General features: G+C 47.9%; 1 protein-coding gene across 2 annotated transcripts in view; it reads right to left on the bottom strand.

The window, feature by feature from the left end:
- DTNA (dystrobrevin alpha) overlaps positions 1–22,437 on the bottom strand; it is a 546,028-nt gene extending 523,591 nt beyond the window's left edge. The window contains exon 1 of one of the 2 annotated variants that reach the window (XM_063923677.1): positions 22,222–22,437. Coding sequence is in view for 1 of the 2 variants with exons in the window: in XM_063923676.1 (XP_063779746.1) it covers positions 22,053–22,057 (5 nt within the window). In the remaining variant the exon portion in view is untranslated. Of the gene's footprint in view, positions 1–22,052; positions 22,076–22,221 lie in introns of those variants that run through there. The other variant, XM_063923676.1, reaches the window with a different exon arrangement.
- Positions 22,438–25,707: the final 3,270 nt, after the last annotated feature.

Here is a 25,707-nt window from a genome sequence, read left to right as displayed (position 1 = left end):
GAACAACATTTAATATTCGGAATGAGTGACAACAAGAATACGACTCGTTAAATCTGCCCTTAACGGGGAATATACCATCACAAACTCTTACCAGTAAGAGCGGTCTATTGCAATGTAAGGACTTATGGGTTTATGCATTAGCATTTTACCACAAGGCAACCAAAGCAGCTGCTTAGGGCCCTGTGGGTCCCCAGGAAGCCCACTGACTAGGCTGTATAAAGGGCATTTTGGCCAAAATTGTCTGAGAGCTGGGCTGGCTGAATACTCCCGGCAGGCCGCCGGTGACTACACAACTGTTGGGTGCCGGCTCTATCTCATGTCTATGCCTACTCCAGTCCTGCAGTATTGTACGTATGACCTCTCTTGACGTATGTAGGACATCAGACAAGCAGAGAGAGGAACCAGGACGCGCACAGAGAAAAACATTAGGGTCTTCCGGTGTACTGTATTACAGTATTTTTTACATTTTGTATAATATCCACCTACTTCAAAATTCAATGAGGCGGGGGTCGGGGGTACTGTACAGTGATATTTTAAGTACAATGTATAACATCTCCCTACTACAATCATGGCTGGGGGAAGAAGGGAGAAGAGAGGCACACACTGACTGGTGATTTATCAATATGCTATAATACTCTATTTTAAGTACTACCATGTATAGACGACACCTGCTACAATCAATGGGGCACTGATATATGTTCCTTCTAGGCTGTACCCTGCCCTTTTTCAGTGCACCCTGCAGGATCAGAAATCACCCCCATGTATACAGAATACAACAGTCAGAGTGCATGATACAGTGCAGTGCTCTACTCCTTGCACATCTCTGAAACTGGAACACAATTTCTGTCCTCTGCGAATGGGATAGCAGAGGAGGAAATGACATCACTGCTGTGGCTCCTGTATAACACAGCATTCTGATAAAGAGGGAAAGAACAGGGTAAGCAGTGAGCATGTACTGCTTACAGTATTTCCCTAGTAGAAGAACAGACTTATTTAGTACCTATATATTTTAACCCTCTGCTTAACTTTTCTGTTTTATAACACATAAGGATTAGAACTACTTCAGTACTGGAAGAAACCTTCATTATTTACTTATTATTTATATGCTACAGCCATTCTTTCATTAAGACTGGACATATACAGTATTTTCCTCAGTACAGATGTTGGGTGTTACATGGGTCTCCTATATGTGTGTATCGGTATATGATACACTAAGGGGAAAATATATGTATAACAACTATAGACATATGTGCTATGCTTTGTGCGCAAAGCGTCACATCAAAAATGTGCCCTTCAAAATTAAAATGTGCCCTCGTCAGTGATCAGCACCCTGCCCTAAAATAATCCTAAAGTGAACACTATGATATATAATAAATACAGTCACACTGAATGAGGGGTGCAATAATAGGTATTATAAAGGAATGGGTGACCTGCTAGGCTGCTACAATCAGTAAGGTGGGAAATGCACTCATATATAATACAATCAAGATTAATCTGGTTGGGTGTGATCCTAAGTATTATAAGGTATAAGTGCCTGCATTATTTATCAGTGCACCCCCCCCCCCCTCCACACACACACACACACACACACTGGTTGTAGCACATCACCCATCCCCTATTAGCAGCGGGTGCGCCACACAACTCTGTTAGAAAAGCAGCAGTCACATTTGAATACCCCTGTGAACCACCCTAGAATCAAATATTTAAAACATCACATTAGCACATGGGGGGGCAATTTAATTATTTTTAGTCCACTCACATCCCGATCTCCTGTCACTTTAGATGAAGTGATATTCAATTGGTTGTGATGGCAGGCGTGAGTAACAGGGCACCTGTTACTTTTTGACTGGGTTTAAAGCGTCTACACCTATCTAAACTATTGGACACACTACCGAAATGTGCACAAAAGCCACACTTTTCGCACATTAATGCTCGCCACCTCAGGAACAACAATTTAATAGCACCATCCCAGTGCCCAAAACAATTGAATTACCTTAATGAAAAATAAAAGTAATAATAAGAATTTACTCACCGGTAATTCTATTTCTCGTAGTCCGTAGTGGATGCTGGGGACTCCGTAAGGACCATGGGGAATAGACGGCTCCGCAGGAGACTGGGCACATCTAAAGAAAGATTTAGGTCTATCTGGTGTGCACTGGCTCCTCCCCCTATGACCCTCCTCCAAGCCTCAGTTAGGACACTGTGCCCGGAAGAGCTGACACAATAAGGAAGGATTTTGAATCCCGGGTAAGACTCATACCAGCCACACCAATCACACCGTATAACTCGTGATAGGAACCCCGGTTAACAGTATGATAACAACGGAGCCTCTGAACAGATGGCTAGCAATAACAACCCGATTTGTGTAACAATAACTATTTACAAGTATTGCAGACAATCCGCACTTGGGATGGGCGCCCAGCATCCACTACGGACTACGAGAAATAGAATTACCGGTGAGTAAATTCTTATTTTCTCTGACGTCCTAGTGGATGCTGGGGACTCCGTAAGGATCATGGGGATTATACCAAAGCTCCCAAACGGGCGGGAGAGTGCGGATGACTCTGCAACACCGAATGAGAGAACTCCAGGTCCTCCTCAGCCAGGGTATCAAATTTGTAGAATTTTGCAAACGTGTTTGCCCCTGACCAAGTAGCAGCTCGGCAAAGTTGTAAAGCCGAGACCCCTCGGGCAGCCGCCCACGATGAGCCCACCTTCCTTGTGGAATGGGCTTTTACAGATTTAGGCTGCGGTAGTCCCACCGCAGAATGCGCCAGCTGAATAGTGCTACAAATCCAGCGCGCGATAGTCTGCTTAGAAGCAGGAGCACCCAGTTTGTTGGGTGCATACAGGATAAACAGCGAGTCAGTTTTCCTGACTCCAGCCGTCCTGGAAACATAAATTTTCAGGGCCCTGACTACGTCCAGTAACTTGGAATCCTCCAAGTTCCTAGTAGCCGCAGGCACCACAATAGGCTGGTTCAAGTGAAACGCTGATACCACCTTCGGAAGAAACTGAGGACGAGTCCTCAACTCTGCCCTATCCATATGGAAAATCAGATAAGGGCTTTTATAGGACAAAGCCGCCAATTCTGACACACGCCTGGCCGAAGCCAGAGCCAACAGCATGACCACTTTCCACGTGAGATATTTCAAATCCACAGTCTTAAGTGGTTCAAACCAATGTGATTTCAGGAACTCCAAAACCACATTGAGATCCCAAGGTGCCACTGGGGGCACAAAAGGAGGCTGAATACGCAGAACTCCTTTGACAAAAGTCTGAACTTCAGGCAGTGAAGCCAGTTCTTTCTGGAAGAAAATCGACAGGGCCGAAATCTGGACTTTAATGGACCCCAATTTGAGGCCCAACGTCACCCCTGCTTGCAGGAAATGCAGGAATCGACCCAGTTGAAATTCCTCCGTTGGGGCCTTCCTGGCCTCACACCAAGCAACATATTTCCGCCAAATGCGGTGATAATGTTTTGCGGTGACATCCTTCCTGGCTTTGATCAGGGTAGGGATGACTTCCTCCGGAATGCCCTTTTCCTTCAGGATCCGGTGTTCAACCGCCATGCCGTCAAACGTAGCCGCGGTAAGTCTTGGAACAGACAGGGCCCGGGTACCAAGAAGTTCCGGGTACCAAGCTCTTCTTGGCCAATCCGGAACCACGAGTATAGTTTTCACTCCTCGCCTTCGTATTATTCTCAGTACCTTGGGAATGAGAGGCAGAGGAGGAAACACATAAACCGACTGGTACACCCACGGTGTTACTAGAGCGTCCACAGCGATCGCCTGAGGGTCCCTTGACCTGGCGCAATATCTTTTTAGCTTTTTGTTGAGGCGGGACGCCGTCATGTCCACCTGTGGTCTTTCCCACCGGTTTACCAGCATTTGGAAGACTTCTGGATGAAGTCCCCATTCTCCCGGGTGGAGGTCGTGCCTGCTGAGGAAGTCTGCTTCCCAGTTGTCCACTCCCGGAATGAACACTGCTGTCAGTGCTAACACATGATTTTCCGCCCATCGGAGAATCCTTGTGGCTTCTGCCATTGCCCTCCTGCTTCTTGTGCCGCCCTGTCTGTTTACATGGGTGACCGCCGTGATGTTGTCTGATTGGATCAGTACCGGCTGGTTCTGAAGCAGGGGCCTTGCTTGGCTTAGGGCATTGTAAATGGCCCTTAGCTCTAGAATATTTATGTGAAGTGAAATCTCCTGATTTGACCACAGTCCTTGGAAATTTCTTCCCTGTGCGACTGCGCCCCAGCCCCGAAGGCTGGCATCCGTGGTCACCAGGAAACAGTCCTGTATTCTGAATCTGCGGCCCTCTAGTAGATGAGCCCTCTGCAGCCACCACAGCAGTGATACCCTGGTCCTTGCCGACAGGGTTATCCGCTGTTGCATCTGGAGATGGGACCCGGACCATTTGTCCAACAGGTCCCACTGGAAAGTCCTTGCGTGGAACCTTCCGAATGGAATTGCTTCGTACGAAGCTACCATTTTTCCCAGGACTCGTGTGCATTGATGTACAGACACCTGTCCCGGTTTTAGGAGGTCTCTGACTAGAGATGACAACTCCTCGGCTTTTTCCACTGGAAGAAACACTTTTTTCTGGTCTGTGTCCAGAATCATTCCCAGGAACAGAAGACGTGTCGTCGGGACCAGCTGTGACTTTGGAATATTGAGAATCCAGCCGTGCTGTTGTAGCACTTTCCGAGAAAGTGCTACCCCCACTACCAACTGTTCCCTGGACCTCGCCTTTATCAGGAGATCGTCCAAGTACGGGATAATTAAAACTCCCTTCTTGCGAAGGAGTATCATCATTTCGGCCATTACCTTGGTAAAGACCCTCGGTGCCGTGGATAACCCAAACGGCAGCGTCTGGAACTGATAATGACAGTCCTGTACCACAAATCTGAGGTACTCCTGGTGAGGAGGGTAAATGGGGACATGCAGGTACGCATCCTTGATGTCCAGGGAGACCATGTAATCCCCCTCGTCCAGGCTCGCAATAACCGCCCTGAGCGATTCCATCTTGAACTTGAACCTTTTGATATAAGTGTTCAAGGATTTTAGATTTAAGATGAGTCTCACGGAACCGTCCGGTTTCGGTACCACAAACATTGTGGAATAGTAACCCTTCCCTTGCTGAAGGAGGGGTACCTTGACAATAACTTGCTGTGAATACAGTTTTTGGATAGCCACCAACACTGCCTCCCTGGCAGAGGGAGTTGCTGGTAAGGCAGATTTTAGAATACGGCAAGGGGGGGGGGGGGGGACGACGTCTCGAATTCCAGCCTGTACCCCTGAGATACTACTTGAAGGGCCCAGGGATCCACCTGTGAGAGAGCCCACTGTGTGCTGAAATTTCTGAGATGGGCCCCCACCGTACCCGGATCCGCCTGACCACTGCCGAGTCCATAACCCCCTTCTGGCGGCAATGGACATTGCGCTTATTTTTGATGCCAGCCGGCAAATATCCCTCTGTGCATCACGCATGTATAAGACAGCGTCCTTTATATGCTCTACTGTCAGCAAAATATTGTCCCTATCCAGGGTATCAATATTATCCGACAGGGAATCTGACCACGCAGCAGCAGCACTGCACATTTATGCTGATGCAATCGCTGGTCGCAATATAATGCCCGTGTGTGTATATATAGCTTTTAGGGTAGCCTCCTGCTTTCTATCAGCAGGATCCTTTAGGGCGGCCGTATCCGGAGACGGTAGTGCCACCTGTTTTGATAAACGTGTAAGCGCTTTATCTACCCTAGGGGACGTTTCCCAACGTGACCTATCCTCTGGCGGGAAAGGGTACGCTGCCAATAACCGTTTAGAAATTATCAATTTCTTATCGGGGGAAGTCCAGGCTTCCTCACACACCACATTTAATTCCTCAGATGCAGGAAAAACTACTGGTAGTTTTTTCTCACCGAACATAATACCCTTTTTTGTGGTACCTGGGGTACTATCAGAAATGTGTAATACATGATTGAGGCAATGAAAAATGTAACGGGTGGACCTATTGGAGGGTACACTAGTCTCATCGTCGTCGACACTGGAGTCGGTATCCGTGTCGACATCTGTGTCTGCCATCTGAGGTAGCGGGCGTTTTAAAGCCCCTGATGACATTTGAGACGCTGGAACAGTCACAAGCTGAGTAGCCGGCTGTCCTATGTCGTCAAACCTTTTATGTAAGGAGCTGACACTGTCACGTAATTCCTTCCATAAGTCCATCCACACAGGTGTCGACCCCTCAGGGGGTGACAACACATTTACAGGCATTTGCTCTGCCTCCACATCATTTTCCTCATCATACATGTCGACACAGCGGTACCGACACACAGCACACACACAGGGAATGCTCTGACAGAGGACAGGACCCCATAAAGCCCTTTGGGGAGACAGAGGGAGAGTATGCCAGCACACACCAGAGCGCTATATACCACAGGGATATCACCTATAAAGAGTGTTTTCCCTTATAGCTGCATCTATATATTATACTGCGCCTAAATTTGTCCCCCCCCCCCCTCTCTTTTTTACCTTTTCTGTAGTGCAGGACTGCAGGGGAGAGCCAGGGAGCGATCCTTCCAGCGGAGCTGTGAGGGAAAATGGCGCCAGTGTGCTGAAGGAGATGGCTCCGCCCCTTTTTCGGCGGGCTTTCTCCCGCTTTTTGTGTTATTCTGGCAGGGGTAATTTACACTTATATAGCCTCTGGGGCTATATATGGTGTCAGTTTTGCCAGCCAAGGTGTTAATATTGCTGCTCAGGGCGCCCCCCCCCCCCCAGCGCCCTGCACCCATCAGTGACCGAAGTGTGTGGTGTGCATGAGGAGCAATGGCGCACAGCTGCAGTGCTGTACGCTACCTTGGAGAAGACAGAAGTCTTCAGCCGCCGATTTTCCGGACCTTCTTGCTTCTGGCTCTGTAAAGGGGACGGCGGCGCGGCTCCGGGAACGGACGACGAGGTCGGGTCCTGTGTGCGATCCCTCTGGAGCTAATGGTGTCCAGTAGCCTAAGAAGCCCAAGCTACCACCACTTAGGTAGGTTCGCTTCTTCTCCCCTTAGTCCCTCGCTGCAGTGAGCCTGTTGCCAGCAGGTCTCACTGTAAAATAAAAAACCTAAACTATACTTTCTTTCTAGGAGCTCAGGAGAGCCCCTAGTGTGCATCCAGCTCGGCCGGGCACAGAAATCTAACTGAGGCTTGGAGGAGGGTCATAGGGGGAGGAGCCAGTGCACACCAGATAGACCTAAATCTTTCTTTAGATGTGCCCAGTCTCCTGCGGAGCCATCTATTCCCCATGGTCCTTACGGAGTCCCCAGCATCCACTAGGACGTCAGAGAAATATAGTAATAAAAAGGAATAGCGGTGACAACACTAAATGTGCTGCAAGGACATGTCATACTCCCTTTTAAACTCCTAAGATTTTACATAAAAGCCATTAGAATAATACAAAGAAGATATTTATAACAAACATCTTCTTTGTTTATTGTAATCCTTTTTATATCTAATGCTGGGTACACACCTAAAGATGTATCTGCAGATCAATTGATCTGCAGATATATCTAAAGCCGTCGGGGACTGACATCACGAACTAGGCGGGCATTTACACACGCCCACCCAGTTCAGCTGTCAGTCACAGCCAGCTCCTGTAGCTTGTGTACAGGCGGTCGGCTGACCGCCCGTACACACGCATCAACGTGCCAATATATCTAACGATATATTGGCGGTCGGCTGTGCAGCAGGGCCGGCGCGATAGGTCTGTGAATGACCTATCGCTCGTACACACTGGCCAACGGACCCGCAAAATATCGTCCGTTCAATAGAATGGCCGATATATCGGCCAGTGTATACCCAGCTAAACATTCACCAGCTTTGTGGAGATCCCTGGAGCTGCAGGGAGACAAGAGATGAGGCAGCAACAGCTCTGCCTCAGTTCCACAGTCAGACACTGCTTTGCAGAGATGGGGACAGGGCCATACCACGGGCAGGAACGCTGCACAGGGAGCTAATAGAGGCATGCCTCTGAGTGTGGGGGCGGGCCTTGTGTACTGATGGACACTTGGGTGTGTCATGACCAGGAAGTGCACTGTAGTTGTCAGCAGCAAGAGACAGGTTCCCAGCACTCAGACCCATCCCCATCTGTACCTCCCCAGCCATCTCACCGCACCTCTATTTTTACAATGCTCTGACAAAGGGGACAGTCTCCATTTCTCATTAAGCCATTAATCAGATACAGGCAGGAAGTTGGCAGGAGGAACAGCCAATGTAATGGATAATCATCTGGTAGATACTCAACGTGTAGAAATGAATACTATTTATCACATCAAACATTTAAAAAAAAATTACTTAAATGGTAAACTAGGGTACACACAAAAAAAATAAAAATAAATCATATATATTTTCTAGGATTAATCTCTGAAAACCTAGTGTTCCTTAAGACTTAACTTTGGAGAATTTTATACCTAGCAATATCAAAGATGTGACATTGGCGGCAGACATTTTCCTTTTTAATAATGCATATGACTAATACGATGCTATAGCAGAAAACAGACTGTAGTTAAAACTGCTGTATGTGTGCCTTGTTAATTTGTATTTGTAAAGTGTCAAGAAACTACATTATAATAACTGTAGTTTTTGCAGGCCGGGAATTTCACAGCTCTGACAAGCAGGGTACGGAACACTTGAAATTTTAATTTTCTAAAGATGAAATAATTAGTGGTCTATTTGTACAGCTTTGCTGATGAAAGTAGAACATGGTCTATAATTACTTGAGTTAAACTCCTGCTACACTAGGTTCATCAAAATAGCTTTACAAATTTAAGAAATCATTTTAAGAAACAAATCCTACAGAAATCTCTGGAATTTCGCATGCATCTCTAACACAGCGGATTAAGGTTTAAGTTGCACATTTAATAAAAAGCAACTAACAGACTGATAAAAATAATTTATACGGAAAGGCTTGAAGATAATGCTTAAGTAAAGCTGCTCAGTACGCTGTAATTGCTGCATATCTCATACGCGTTGTCATGACTTTAAGAGTGACCCCAATGTACAACATACTTATGACCTATTTCTACAGGGAATAAGGCACAATGGGGCAGATGTATAAACCTGGAGAAGGCATAAGGAAGTGATAAACCAGTGATATGTGCAAGGTGATAATGCACCAGCCAATCAGCTCCTAACTGTTAATTTACATATGGGAGCTGATCACCTCACATTTATCACTGGTTTATCACTTCCTTATGCCTTCTCCAGGTTAATACATCTGCCCCAATGTTAAGAATATCTCTCCCAGCAAAGTGGCTATCAAAACACACACACTGTATGTCTGATCCAAGTGGGAAAATAATATAATGGATTTTTATTGCTGACAGATTTGTGAATAATCTACTGGAATCTATATTGCAATGAGAACAGTCTTAGATCATAAACCATTGAAAGCATTTTTTTTTTTTTTTTACAGGAAACTGAAAGGAAATTTACTGACCACCATCAATTTTTATTGACATTTATGTAACATCATAGGTGTGTGCACACAGGTTTTGCTGTGTGTGGCCCGCACACTCCCTACCTAAAAAATCTCCTCAGTTGGCTTCTAGGGAAGAGGCAACCTATGGGGTCGATTCTATTCGGCAACTAATGAATAGCGCCGGGAATTAGCTCCCGACGCTATTCAATTCAGCAACTAGTTACGTCGGCGATGGCCCGTTCTCGCCGACAAAACAGGTAGTTTTGTCGGGAGAACGGGCATTCTCCGACTTAACTCCCCGGCGAGAGGCTGATTCCCGACAGAATCAGCCTCGCGCCGGCCGCGAGGCAGCACTTTTGTCGGGTTTCTCTTCTCATCCCCCGGGGATGAGAGAAGAATTCCCGACAATTGCAGGTAACTAGTTGCTGAATTGAATAGCGTCGGGAGCTAATTCCCGGCGCTATTCATTAGTTGCCGAATAGAATCGACCCCTATTTTTGAATCCAAGGTGGCTGGTGTCAAACTGCTGTGTCAGAATACAGCAGTTTCATATCGGCCAGCTTGGATACAAAACAAGGCTGCCTCTTCAATAAAGAATAATAATGGGGCAGATGTATTAAGCCTGGAGCAGTGATAAAGCAGTGATAAGTGGAAGGTGATAATGCACCAGCCAATCAGCTTCTGTCAATTTATATATTGGAGCTGATTGGCTGATGCGTTATCACATTGCACTTATCACTGCTTTATCACTTCTCCAGGCTTCATACATCTGCTCCAATCTGATACAGGAAGGTAACAAAAGCAGGTGCTGCTTTTCAGCAGTCTTTATTCTGGAGGGGCAGGAGCCGTACACACGGGGGGTAATGGGGGGGGGGGATATGTGTGCTGAGCGATCTAGCACAGACTGCTCAGCAAGCATCCCCCCCCAGCACTGCGCTATGTGTGCTGAGCGGGGGGGGCGCTCATTTGCTCCCAGCGGTGAAATGAATGCGCTCATTTGCTCCCAGCGAGGTCGCGCATCGCTATCGTTGTGGGGCATACACATGAAGAGATCCATGCTTAAATTCTAAGCAATCCAGTCAGATTGCTTAGAATTTAAGCACAGATCTCTCCGTGTGTACCCCTATCCCCCTGCAGTCTATGTCCTGGGGCACACCCCTTGTCTGTGCCTGCGCATACCTATGTATATCATTAATATGTAACAAATAATAGGATTTTGGTTACCTAGCGGTAAGTCCTTTTCTCGTAGTCCGTAGATTATGCTGGGGTCCATATTAGTACCATGGGGTATAGACGGGTCCTCCAGGAGCCATTGGCACTTTAAGAGTTTAACAGTGTGGGCTGGCTCCTCCCTCTATGCCCCTACCAGACTCAGTCTAGAAACTGTGCCCGAGGAGACGACATACTTCGAGAGAAGGATTATACACAGATAGTGGCGAGAGTCATACCAGCTCACACAACAAGGCAAATCCGGACAACATGCTGGAAAAACTCAGCAACAACTGAAACAGTAAAAAACACAAAACTTACTTAGAAACCAGCGGTCCTCTTCACATAAATCTTCAAAGCCCTTACAACATCCAAGGGCTTTGAAGCAATTGAGGAGTCAGTAGCCACTGGCACCACAATAGGTTGTTTGGTTGATATGATAAGCTGACACAACCTTAGGAAGGAACTATGGACGAGTCCTTAGTTCCGCCCTATCCTCATGGAAGACCAGATAGGGACTTTTACAGGACAAAGCCCCCAATTCCGACACACGTCGAGCAGAAGCTAAGGCCAACAAAGTGACAGCCTTCCACGTGAGAAATTTTATTTCAGCCTCCTGCAGAGGCTCAAACCAATCCGATTGCAGGATCTGCAACACCACATCAAGATCCCAGGGTGCCGTTGGCGCCACAAAGGGAGGCTGAATGTGCAGAACGCCTTTCAAAAAGGTCTGACCTTCAGGGAGGACAGCCAATTGTTTTTGGAAGAAAATGGATAAAGCGGAGATCTGGACCTTGATGGAGCCCAATCTCAGGCCCATATCCACACCTGCTTGCAGGAAAAGGAGAAAACGAGAAACTCCACCACAGGAAATGTCTTGGATTCACACCTAGACACATTTTTTCCAAATTCGTTGGTAATGTTTAGACGTTACCCCCTTCCTAGCCTGTATCAGGGTAGGAATAACCTTGCTCGGAATACCCTTCCGAGCTAAGATATTGCGTACAACCGCCATGCCGTCAAACGTAGCCGTGGTAAGTCTTGATAAGCGAACGGCCCCTGCAGTAGAAGAACCTCTCGAAGAGGTAGGGGCCTTGGATCTTCCAGCAGGAGATCCAGCAGATCCACATACCAAGCCCTCCTTGGCCAGTCTGGAGCAATGAGGATTGACAGAACCTTTGTTCTTTTTTTAAGTTGTAGAACATTTGGAATTAGAGGAAGTGGAGGGAATACATACACTGACGTGAACATCCACGGTGTTACTAGTGTGTCCACCGCCACTACCTGTGGGTCTCAACCTGGAGCAGTACCTCTGCAGCTTCTTGTTATGGCGGGAGGCCATCATGTCTATGTGAGGAACCCCCCCACCAACCGGTTACCTCTTTGAACACCTCCAGGTGGAGGCCCCACTCTCCTGGACGGAGACAGTATCTGCTGAGGAAGTCCGCTTCCCAGTTGTTTACTCCTGGAATGAAGATTGCTGTCATCGCTACCACATGCTTTTCTGCTCAGAGGAGGATTCTGGTCACATTCTGACATTGCAGCCCTGCTCTTCGTTCCGCCTTGTCGGTTTATGTAGGCCACTGTGGTCACGTTGTCCGACTGCACCTGAACAGCTCAACCCTGTAGAAGGTGTGCTGCATGAAGAATGCCGTTGTATACGGCTCTTAGCTCCAGGATGTTTATTGGGAGAAGGGATTCTTGACTTGACCACCTTCCTTGGAAGGTTTCCCCCAGAGTGACTGCGCCCCAATCTCTTAGACTTGCATCCGTGGTTAGAAGTATCCAGTCCTGAACTCCGAACCTTTGGCCCTCCAGAAGGTGTGGTAGTTGAATCCACCAGAGGAGCGACAGACGTATCCTCTGGTGCATATGTAGGTGAGATCCCGACCACTGGTCCAAGAGATCCAGCTGCAAGGATCAAGCATGAAACCTTCCATACTGCAGAGCCTCGTAGGAGGCAACCATCTTCCCCAGAAGGCGGATGCACTGATGAACCGATACTCGAGCAGGCTTCAAGACATCCCGGACCATTGGTCTGAATCACCAACGCTTTCTCCACCAGTAGAAACATCCTCTGCACCTCCGTGTTGAGGATCATCCCCAGGAAAGACAGCCTCCTTGTCGGCTCCAGATGAGACTTTTGAAGGTTCAGGATCCAACCGTGCTCCTTGAGCAGATGTGTCGTGAGAGCAATGGATCTTAACAACTTCTCTCTGGACGATGCCTTGATCAGCAGATCATCCAGATATGGAATTATGTTCATCCCCCTGCTTGCGGAGGAGAACCATCATCTCTGCTATCACCTTGGTGAAGACCCTCGGTGCCGTGGAAAGACCGAACGGCAGTGCCTGAAACTGATAGTGATCATCTAACAGTGCAAACCTGAGATAGGCCTGGTGCGGCGACCAAATGGGAGTGTGGAGGTACGCATCCTTGATGTCCAGGGACACCAGGAACACCCCCTCCGTCAGTCCTGAGATCGCCGCTCACAGAGACTCCATCTTGAATTTGAAGTCCCTGAGATAAGGATTCTAAGATTTCAAGTTCAGAATTGGCCTTACCGAACCATCCGACTTTGGTACCACAAAAAGGTTTGAATAGTAACCTTTGTTCAACTGATGAGGTGGAACTGGAACAATGACCTCGGACACTATCAATTTTCGGATAGCGTCCAGAAGAATAGTTCTGTCTGCCGGCAAAGCTGGCAAGCCTGATTTGAAGAAACATTGAGGCGGGAGAGTTTGAAACTCCAGCTTGTACCCCTGGACACAATATCCTGTACTCAGGGGTCCAGGCCCGACGACACCCAGACGAAGCTGAAATACCGGAGTATTGCTCTCACCTGACCTACCTCCAGGCTGTGCGGTCCACCGTCATGCTGAGGACTTTGAGGTACCAGAAGCCAGCTTCTGGTCCTGGGAACCTGCGGGAGCAGGCTTTTTGGATTTGGCACAACCACCTCTAAAGAAGGTGTGAGAAGGCTTGTCCTTTCTAGGCCTTGCGGGCCGAAAGGACAGTGACGTGTTGGGAGTAAAAGGCTTCTTTGTAGCCGGTGCAGCTGAGGGGAGAAAAGGAGACTTGCTCGCGGTAGCCGTGGCAATCCACGCATCCAGTGCCTCCCCAAACAGAGCCTGACCTGTATAGGGTAGGCTCTCCACACTTTTCCTGGGTTCCGCGTCCGCAGACCATTGGCGCAGCCAGGGACCGCTGCGAGCCGAAACGGACATGGAGGAGATCCCCGCAGCCATGGAACCCAGGTCCTTCAAAGATTCTACCAGGAACCCCGCAGAATCCTGTGTTACGTAAAAACAAATCAACATCACCTTTATCCATCGTAGTCAAGTCCTCCTGCAGAGTGATTGACCACTTGGCTATGTGGGTCATTCCGACCCGATCGCTTGCTGCAGTTTGTCGCAGCGCAACGACAACTGCCGGCGCATGGCAGCTGTCGTTGCCTAGCGATCGCCTCTGAGACAGAGGAGGTCGCTGGGCGGAAGGGGCTGAACGGCGGCGTTAAGCCAACGCAGGCGGGGCCGGACCGTTGGGGTGGGGGGGGGCGGCCCGCGGCAGCTGAGTGACGTCTCACGCAGCCGATGCAGCAGCGACTAACAACTCCCGGCCAGCCACAGGAGCTGCGCTGGCCGGGAGTTACTCCAGAAATACAAAAGCATCGCCGCTGTGCGATGCTTTTGTATTTGCGCGGGAGGGAGGGGGGGAGGGTGGCACCGACATGCTGGGCGGACTAGCCCTGTGCTGTGCGTCCCCCAACATGTCAGGGAAGATAATCGTAAGCTGTGCTAAATTTAGCACAGCTACGATCAACTCGGAATGACCCCCTATAGCTTTAGAAATCCATGCACAGGCAATAGCAGGCCGCAGTATAGCCCCTGAAGCCGTGTATATGGATTTAAGTGTAGCATCCACTTTGCGATCAGCTGGGTCCTCCAACGCGGCTGACCACGAGTAACCTCACCACTGACCGCAAAGTTGGAGTCACGGGGGTCTCAGCAGTCGGGGAAAGGAGTCCCATGTGTAAACATGGGACCCCTTTCAGTGCGTGGATCGTGTTTTCCGGTTTGTTTTTTTGCCAAGTATGTGGATTACAAAAAAGAAGAGGACAGATCTACACTGGATTATGGTGAGTATAATTTTATTTTCAGGTACCCCATGGATTCTACTTGGAGAAGTGGACGGAGTCGGCGTGTGAACATAGGTAAGTATGAGTGTGTCGGCGTGCACGTATGTAATAAAGTTTTACTATCACGGTGTGCGTGTACGGTTTTTATTTGGGTATTTTTTTGCAGTAGAACTACAGGTACCAGCGGGCCCATTTTTCCCCCGCATGCTGGTACTTGTGGTTCTCCAAGTACCAGCTTGCGGGGGAGGCTTGCTGGGACTTGTAGCTTGCTACAAAAAACAATATTCTTTATTTTTGTCACTTGGCTATCAGCCCCCCATCCGCAGCCCTTGGATAGGGGGGGTGGGACCGCCTCGGGCTTCACCCCTGGCCCTTGGGTGGCTGGAGGGGGGGACCCCTTGATTTAAGAGGTCCCCACTCCTCCAGGGTACCCCGTCCAGGGGTGACTAGTTGGTGATTTAATGCCACGGCCGCAGGGACCGATATAAGTGTGTCCCCCGGCTGTGGCATTATCTCTCTGACTAGTGGAGCCCGGTGCTGGTGTTAAAAATACGGGGGACCCCTACGTTTTTTGTCCCCCGTATTTTTGGCACCAGGACCGGACGCAGAGCCCAGTGCTGGTTGTGAAAATACGGGGGATCCCCTTCATTTCCCCCCCCCGTATTTTTACAACCAGGACCGGCTCAAAGAGCCCGAGGCTGGTTATGCTTAGGAGGGGGGACCCCACGCATTTTTTTTCACAATCTTTTACACAGTTTTGCGACGTCCATGAAGTCCAGATGCGGATCTCAGCCAGCTCTGTTTCTGTGCAGAGTAAATACTGGCTGCTTTATTTTTCACTGCGATTTAGATTTCAGTTTGAATACACCCCACCCAAATCTAACACTCTCTGCACATGTTATATCTGCCCCCCCCCCCCCCCCCCTCCCCTGCAGTGCACATGGGGGGTAATTCCAAGTTGATCGCAGCAGGAAATTTTTTAGCAGTTGGGCAAAACCATGTGCACTGCAGGAGAGGCAGATGTAACATGTGCAGAGAGAGTTAGATTTGGGTGGGGTGTGTTCAATCTGCAATCTAAATTGCAGTGTAAAAATAAAGCAGACAGTATTTACCCTGCACAGAAACAAAATAACCCACCCAAATCTAACTCTCTCTGCACATGTTATATCTGCCTCCCCTGCAGTGCACATGGTTTTGCCCAACTGCTAAAAAATTTCCTGCTGCGATCAACTTGGAATTACCCCCATGGTTTTGCCCAACTGCTAACAAATTTGCTGCTGCAATCAACTCTGAATTACCCCCAGTGTCACCGATAATAGGCTAATCCAAACCAAAGAATACATTTTATATGGAAGTTACCGGTGTCTGTAAAATTGCAATTATTATTTTACTGGTACATACATGAGATCACAATTATGGGCCCTACACACTGGCCGACATCACTCCACGATATGAACGATCTCGTTCATTAATGAATGAGATAACGTTCATATCGTGCAGTGTGGAGGCACCAGCGATGAACGATGCGCAGCCCGCGCTCGTTCATCGCTGGTGCCCCATCGGCTGTGCATGCAGGACGATCTCGTCCATAATTGCCTGCAGTTCTATGGAGCCGTGTGACGGGGGGAGTGAAGTAACTTCACTCTCCCCGTCACTGCCCCCCCCCCCCCCGCCGCCGGGTCGCCCGTCCGTCGTATCGGCGGTCGGGCAGCTCCGCGGCACATCGCCGAGTCTGTAGGGCCCATTACAGAATTATTTTACTTCCGTCAAAAACAAAACATGTGAAAAAAATTGTGACACTTGATTTCATTTTTGTTGATCTTTTGCTGAAAAATAAGGAGTATTTTCATATTACAATAGTTACATGATGATTTGTCCACTGAGGCATCACTTGACTGGACTATCTATAAGTGATAAGCTAATGGTACACTATATCACTAAGACAATCACAGTAGCCTGGTGGTGACAGCAAGTTACCCACGCCCTGCGTAGTGGGTGGAGTCAGTAACAGGCTGTTACTGGTGGTAAGAGGGAATCCCCTTACAGCCAAAATCCAGTGGGATCAGACAAATTTGTGATTGCCCAGCGCAGCTAAGTGCATCCGATCACACAAGGGTTTTAACGGGTGGCACTTGATATGCCGGCTGTCGGGATCCTGGTGCTCAGCATACAGACGACGGAATCCCGACAGCCAGCATACCGACAACGATTTTCCCTCTTGGGGTGTCCACGACACTCTTGGAGGGAGTGCCCGCGGCGAGTACAGCGAGACCACAAGGGGCTCTTCGGCGCTCGCCCCGCTGCCGGTATACCAGCGGTCGGAATCCCAGCGCTAGTATGCTGGGCGCCGGGATCCCGAGCACTGGCAAACCGTAGTAGACCCATTTTAACAAAGGAAGAGAAGTATTAGAGCACAAACCTAAAAGGAAACCTAAGGAAATATTTCTTCACCGAAAGGGTAGTGGATAGCTGGAATAGCCTCCCATCAGAGGTGGTAGAGGCTAAGACAGTGGAACAATTTAAACACGCTTAGGATATGCATAAGAATATCCTTACAAAGAACTGATAGGGGCAGATGTACTACGTCTGGAGAAGTGATAAAGCAGTGATAAATGGAAGGTGATAACGCACCAGCCAATCATTATGGGTTTGAAAAATGACAGTTAGGAGCTGATTGGCTAGCGCGTTATCACCTTCCACTTATCACTTCTTTAGCACTTCTTTATCACTTCTCCAGGCTTAATACATCTGCCTGCATGGATCAAATAGGGTTGAGGTTACCAATAGGTAATAAAGAGGGCAGATTAGATGGGCCAAGTGGTTCTTATTGGCTGTCAAATTCTGGGGAATTCAATTGTTTTTATCATGGCCACCACTAGATGTCGCCCGACGGCAGCAAAATCAATTGTTCTGCGGTTTGGGTGGCCAGCAGTCATGGAGGTCACATTTTTTTCTCGCAGCCTCCTGTGGTGAGAGGAAAAATGTGTGCAAACTCAGCAGTTTGACCGTCCAAACAGTAGTTTGGACGCCAAAAGCAGGACTGTAGACAAGTTTAGCCATTTTACACGGCTAAACCCTGTCTGTATGGGCGCGACATGTGCGATATGCATGTGTACCTAAACAACAATTAAATTGTGACAATTGTTTGGGCGTCTAGACAGTCCTGTTTAGGGACAAGAAAATTAGACGTCCAAAACAATTGAATTCCCCTACATTTCTAAGATCTACAGAAACAACCTGCCTGTGTTCTGGATACAAAATTGTGCTTAGATCCCAGAGGTAGGGAAGCTCTATAGAAGCCCTATGTAGCGCCACCATACCACCACTGTTGCTTACCTTAGCAGACGTGAGCTGGGAGCTGGCATCGCCTATACCACAACATAATACCATGTCAGCGGCCACCGGAACACTGAATGAGTGACATTATGTCACTTATTCATTATTTTAGGTTTCCCTTAAACATTGGCACCCTGTGCAGTTGCCTAGCTTTTCCTAATAGTATTGCCATCCCTTAATAAACAATGTTTAAATTGTATGCACTGTATTTTAGATAGATGTAAGAAAGATAAGATTCTATACTCAGAAACAATTATTTTCTTCCTGATAAAATGGCAGCTTGTTGGTCTGTTGATTCCTACTGTGCAATTCACATAACTAATGTATCAAAGAGCATTTTTACTTCGGCATTTTACTCAGTTAATTGGAATTCTGTCATCACACAGAAGCTAACCTGAAAAAACGACTTGAATTATTTATCCTTTTCAGTCCAGGTCATTTGCATACCTTTATAGTGAGTTTCACTAAACAAAAACATAATTTATGAACAGTTATGTAATTTTGGAGAATCTGGATATGAACAATAAACAATTGTAAATGTCCAGTTGATTAAAGTCATGTACCAAACTAGCAGCTCCTCAGTCTCTTGTACCGAGTTCCGTTCAGCATCTCGGCAGTCAGGATGCAGGCGGTCATCTGACCGATGCCGAATCCCACCACCACTCAGGAGACAGGTGCCAGAACACAGACAGCCAACGCCCGGAAGATCAGTATTGGGGTATAGGTTAGGAGCCGGTGGGGGGGAGGGGTTAGGCATTAGGGGGGATTCAACACTAGAGGAGTGGTTAGCCATAGCTGCCACCCCCCCCCAGAGGGTTAGCTGTAGTCACCACCCTTGAAGAGTTAGCCATAGCCACCACCCCAGGAGCGTTAGGGTAGGGGACGGGGGAGGGCTAGAATACTTACCCCATCCGGTGCCGCCGGCATCCCGGCCCCTTATACTAAATGCTATAATGACAGTATCCGTGTACACTGTCTTTTCAGTGGCACACACTGGTGTTTCATTCATCTCCAATGGAAATTTGACATCTGTACACAATGACATTTGTGTAAAGCTCTGGAGGACCTGGACTGTTGAATTTCTGGTGCATTCAGTACTTGAAATGGAATACGTACTATTTACCGGCGGACGTCCTGTCTGTCAGAATGCCGGCAGTGGGGTGAGCGCTAAGAGTACATTTGCGGGCTCGCTGCGCTCACAAGATCTATTCCCACTCTATGGGTGTCATGGACACCCACGAGTTGGAATAGCCCTGTTGAGCTGGGATTCCGGGTGTCTGTATTGTCGGCTGTCGGGATTTTGTCGTCTAATCCTTCCACTTTGAGACCCTGTAGAGACATGCGGTGGGATGCATCAAAGCTAAAAATGCACCCAAACCTCCAAAAATGCAGATTTCTGTGTTTTGTCTGCTTACTGCACATGCACCAAGCGCCGGAATGCAATACATTCCAGAGCTTGGATGCAGTAGGTAACTCCATCTCCATAGAAGCCTAAAGGCTTTTATTACTAATTGGATCCCTCGCAGCACCTTCAGCGCTCGACACATGCACAGACGGACTTCTGGGCCCTAAACCCAGAAGTCCCCACAAAGGACAGCTCTCATGACTCTCATGGGGAGAGCTGTCTTTTGCGGAAACATTCATGCATACAGCATTAGTAAATGCAGATATGCAGGTAATGAGTGACAGGAGGCATGTATCGCATTCACGATGCGTAATGCATCCCGACCATGGACCTTAACAGCATAGAGGATGTTCCAGGTGAAGGAACTACCATCATTCAAATATGGAGGGGCACAGCAAAGTAAAAGGCAGATGTTAGTGATGCAATAATCTAATTTTTGATTTATGAACACGGATTGATTCAGAGATGGACGCAGTCCATGCAGCAGCTGCATGTACAATAATATGCTAATGCCGCAGGAGGCGTCATATAAATAGATGCCTCCTGCCAGCTTCTCTGATCTCTTGCTGGGTCCCAAGACTCAGCATCAGATCATCTGCATGCACATTGGCCATCTAAGTAACTGTCATGTTACTTGGGATGGCTAATGTTTTCACACTGCCGGGGGCCAGTCCAAGGACGTAGTCAATGGCCTCTGGTCAACCAGAAAAAGGAGCCAACACACTCCCATTTTCTGAAATGCAGGCCATGCCTGCCTCTTCCTCATCCCCAAATTGGTTCAGCATGGCAACCATGCCGAGGGGGCACTGCGACTGTCGTTGCAGAAAAAGACCTGCACATGTGCAGATCTACAACCTTCGGAGATGTACGCAAACCAACATATCTGAATAAGGCCTATAGATCAACTGTGCCATAATAACAAAGGAGAAAATAGTTTGTTTAGCACGGTAAGACATGGAAGCAAATAACTGGTAACTGTGCGGTACTGTACATTTGCTTTTTGTTAGGGCCCCCATGTGTCTTGCTATAGGAGAACACTAAATTACGATGCCTGCGATCCAGCTTTTTGACACAACCAGTGAACTACTAGAAAGCAACATGAACACAAACATTACTGTGCAAATTGCACTGATCAAACTGTTCAGGTGCAATATCAAAAAGTAGATGGCAATGCACTGACAATCCCATTGAAGTGATGACCACATAACACAGTCCGAGGTGGGGGGTAGTAGTCAGTGCATCAGAGGTGTCACTGGTTCTTAGCACATTGATAAGCTGCATTGATTCAGCCTACAAAATGGGTGTCTACTGTAGAGTCCACACTATAGAGCAAATCTAGGTAATATATGACTTAAATCTAGTGCCCCCTCCTCAAACACACACAATTTGAATGCAATCAAAATAGTTTAAGACTGCTAAAAATAAGCTGTTTGGGGAAAAATTGCAGTGTTCCCCTTTAATTGTAACCACCAGTATATACACACATATTTGCATTCATACATTTTTAACATAATTTTGTAAAACAACTTCAAGATATTTAGCATAGAAATTTTGTATTAAATGTGTTACAGCTGACTGGAGTAAATAGTCCTTCACATTGCACTGCTCATTTTCACAAGTGCAATATCATGTTACCCCATTTCTGCAAAAAATAAAAAATGAAAAGGAATAAAATAAATGTATTAAAACCATCCTATGGCTATTGAATGGTTTACCAGGTATTTTCAATAGCCAAACCTATGAAATGAGAAAGGGAGGTAGGCACCTCATATACCAATGACATCATACTATGGCAGAACAAATACACTCCTACCAGAGCGTTTGTAGAAGACATGACTTATGGAACCGGTGTGGATACAACACCAACCAGCCATTACCATGATTTGACTGACGTCACCTGCATAGCCCACCACTGTGCAGCTAGAAGTGTGCCACGCATTGTAATAACTATACTACAGCTTCGTGAACTTAATACAATCAGCACACTCCAAATACAAACAAAACTCAAATAACCTGCAGTTATACAGATACACATTGAAAAGTCTACAGTACAATGTAATAATAAACAGGAGACCGCTATGCACATGATACAGAGAATGAGTGAGCAGCTCCATAATAAGTGCAGATACTTGGGCGAGGATGGGCTGTATAACACAATGTCTATATACGGTCTTGATAATAAAGGATGTCATGCATGAGTTTAACACTAGGTTCCCAATCCATACACACAGGCAGTGCCTAAGAGCAGGAGTGCTGGGAGCAGGGACAGACCTCCAGATCCCTTTATCCCCGTCCTCACATACTCCCCTCTGTAACACTGACCTCTCATTATTATAGCTATCCATTTCCACCCAGACCCAGCATATGATTTATATAGGCAGGTCAGGACTAGATGATGGGGGTGCAAATAGTGTGTGACCCTAAGCAGCACTGCAGTGATAAAGGAACTTGTATAATTCATCAGCTGCCATTCCCATACATAATGTATCTCACCCCATTCTGCAGCTGCCCCATCATGCAGGAGCATGCACTGGGAGGTGGTGGGGGCAGCATGCAAGTGGAAGAATGGCTACCACCAGCCCCCTGCCTGCTGAATGGATGATCAGCTGGTGTGCACCTGTGAGCTAATGTGCAGATCACCGTGTATGTAACACAGTCTTACCGCTCTGGGGATGCCTCGGCAATCGGTCCCGGCACATGCTTTGCAGGTCTGGCCCGGGCTGGTGAGGAGAGTCAGGCTTCAGTGCTCCTAATCCAATTGCAAGGGCTCGGAGGAACTAGGCAGCGCCGCCACTGCTGCTTTATGTTTACTTTGCCTATTGCATCGCCCTCCCCGCTGCGGTCTCTGCGTCTCCCAGCCTGGCTGCCAGAGTACGTCATGCTATGTGTGTAGCCTCACCTTGCTATTCACCAACGCGCCTTACGCACACTCCGCTGCCGTCTGCAGGCTGGAGGCGGCAGCAGCAGCAACGCTCCTCTTCCTTCTATTACTGGAAAGCGCTGAATCAATGGATGATCTTAACATTCCGTATACTCGACCATGAAAAGCATCTTTCTGACGTCTTGCCATAGGAGAAATCCTCAGTCAGTCCTGCTGGGCATAATGCAACCTACACACTGTTTCCACATGGCTGCATGGGAATCTCTGGCACCACACGTCACACTGATAACTGCATGTGTAATTCAGTCTCTCATGCTGTAATCTAAACATTTCTACACAAACCGTGACATAATATTTAACTGCTGCAAAGTGACATAGCAGGCAAAATAGAAACAGCAACACAATACAGGTGGTGTATGCAAAGGACTGCATTGTCATGTTGCAGTACCAGAGCCGGCCCTAACCAATATGATGCCCTAGGCAAGATTTTGGCTGGTGCCCCCTAGCACCACCGTTAGTTCCACCTCTGACCCTGCACCCCTTTCCCAGCACCATCACCCCCCCCCCCCCCACCCATAGCAGTCCTTATTTTTGTTTTCCTAGCCCCCGTAATTTAAATAAGAACAGTGCGCACATTCGGCGCACAGCCCAAAAAGGTATGTGTTTTTGCTGGCAAGGGGCATGGCCACACAAAAGTACCCCCAATTCCCATTATACCTCACAGTAGTGCAACTTTATTCACAATTTATCATGCGATAGTGTCCCTTATTCACATTCCATCACACAGTTGTACCACTTTACCTTATATACGTTACTCCTCACAGTAGTGCCCCTCATTCACATTACACCACACCATATTGCTCTTTATTCTCATTACACCACACCATATTGCTCCTTATTCACATTACACCACACCATATTGCTCTTTATTCAGTGGCGGATCTAGACTTAACTTTTAGGGGGGGGGCGGTTTAAGAATTATAACTCCTCCCCCTAATCATAGCCCCTCCCACTTAGTAATACCCTTCCCGTTCGCTTCTAAAATTTCCTATTGTTGCCATTACTAAATAAAATGTTGCCAGTTAGTGGAGAGAACCCTGCGCACTGGTGATACAGACTGGCGAATCGCCATTCCTTCCATCAGAGGTGGTAGAGGCTAAGACACTAGGGCAATTTCTCTAACGTCCTAGTGGATGCTGGGAACTCCGTAAGGACCATGGGGAATAGCGGGCTCCAAAGGAGGCTGGGCACTCTAGAAAGATTTATGACTACCTGGTGTGCACTGGCTCCTCCCACTATGACCCTCCTCCAAGCCTCAGTTAGATTTCGTGCCCGGCCGAGGTTGGATGCACACTAGGGGCTCTCCTGAGCCCTTAGAAAGAAAGTATAGATTTAGGTTTTTTTATTTTCAGTGAGACCTGCTGGCAACAGGCTCACTGCAGCGAGGGACTAAGGGGAGAAGAAGCGAACTCGCCTGCTTGCAGCCGGATTGGGCTTCTTAGGCTACTGGACACCATTAGCTCCAGAGGGATCGACCGCAGGCCCAGTCCTTGGTGTTCGGTCCCGGAGCCGCGCCGCCGCCCCCCTTACAGAGCCAGAAGCAAGAAGAGGTCCGGAAAAACGGCGGCAGAAGACATCAGTCTTCACCAAGGTAGCGCACAGCACTGCAGCTGTGCGCCATTGCTCCTCATGCACACTTCACACTCCGGTCACTGAGGGTGCAGGGCGCTGGGGGGGGGCGCCCTGAGCAGCAATAAAAACACCTTGGCTGGCAAAAATACCACAATATATAGCCCCAGAGGCTATATATGTGGTAAATACCCCTGCCAGAATCCAGGAAAAAGCGGGAGAATAGGCTGCGGAAAAGGGGCGGAGCTATCTCCCTCAGACACACTGGCGCCATTTCTCCTTCACAGATCCGCTGGAAGGAAGCTCCCTGGCTCTCCCCTGCAGTCTACACTTCAGAACAGGGTAAAAACAGAGAGGGGGGGCACTAAATTTAGGCGCAATATATATATATATATATATAATATAAAAAGCAGCTATAGGGGACATAACTCAGTTAGTCCCTGCATTATATGGCGCTCTGGTGTGTGAAGGCATACTCTCACTCTGTCCCCCCAAAGGGCTTTTGTGTCCTCATTCGGAGCATTCCTTGTGTGTGTGCGGTGTGTCGGTACGGCTGTGTCGACATGTTTGATGAGGATAATGATGTGGAGGCGGAGCAGATGCCTTTAGAAGGGATGTCACCCCCTGCGGGGCAGACACCTGAGTGGATGGGCTTATGGAAAGTAATGAGTGCACGTATAGACTCCTTATATAAGAAAATTGACGACATGCCTAATGTGGGACAGCCGACTTCTCAGCTCGTGCCTGCCCAGGCGTCGCATGGGTCGTCAGGGGCTCTAAAACGCCCACTACCACAAGCAGACCCAGATGTTGACACTGATACTGACACCAGTGTCGACGACGATGAGTCTAACCTAATGCCTACTAAGGCCATTCACTGCATGATTGAGGCAATGAAAGAGGTGTTACACATTTCTGATATAAGTACAGGTACCACTAAAAAGGGTATTATGTTTGGTGAGAAAAAACTACCCGTAGTTTTTCCCCCATCAGATGAATTAAATGAAGTGTGTGAAGAAGCGTGGGCTTTCCCTGATAAAAAATTGGTAATTCCTAAGAAGGTACTAATGGCGTTCCCTTTCCCGCCAGAGGATAGGTCACGTTGGGAAACACCCCCTAGAGTGGATAAAGCGCTCACACGTTTGTCTAAAAAGGTGGCACTACCGTCTCCGGATACGGCCGCCCTCAAGGAACCTGCTGATAGAAAGCAGGAGGCGATCCTGAAGTCTGTGTATACACACACAGGCATTATACTTAGGCCAGCTATTGCGTCAGCTTGGATGTGCAGTGCTGCCGCTGCGTGGTCAGATAAACTGTCAGAAAATATTGACACATTAGACAGAGACACGATCCTGTTAACCATAGACCATATAAAAGACTCAGTCTTATATATGAGAGATGCACAAAGGGAAATCTGCCGACTGGCATCTAAAGTAAGTGCATTGTCCATTTCTGCTAGGAGAGGCTTATGGACTCGCCAGTGGACAGGAGATGCAGATTCAAAAAAGCACATGGAAGTGTTACCATATAAGGGTGAGGAATTATTTGGGGATGGTCTCTCGGACCTAGTTTCCACAGCAACGTCTGGGAAGTCAGCATTTTTACCCCATGTCCCCTCACAGCCTAAGAAGGCGCCGT

The sequence above is a fragment of the Pseudophryne corroboree genome, chromosome 5 (assembly GCF_028390025.1).
Source record: "Pseudophryne corroboree isolate aPseCor3 chromosome 5, aPseCor3.hap2, whole genome shotgun sequence".
Lineage (NCBI taxonomy): Eukaryota > Metazoa > Chordata > Amphibia > Anura > Myobatrachidae > Pseudophryne > Pseudophryne corroboree.
Note: the sequence above shows the minus strand (reverse complement) of the source record. Positions and strands in the feature narration are given on the sequence as shown.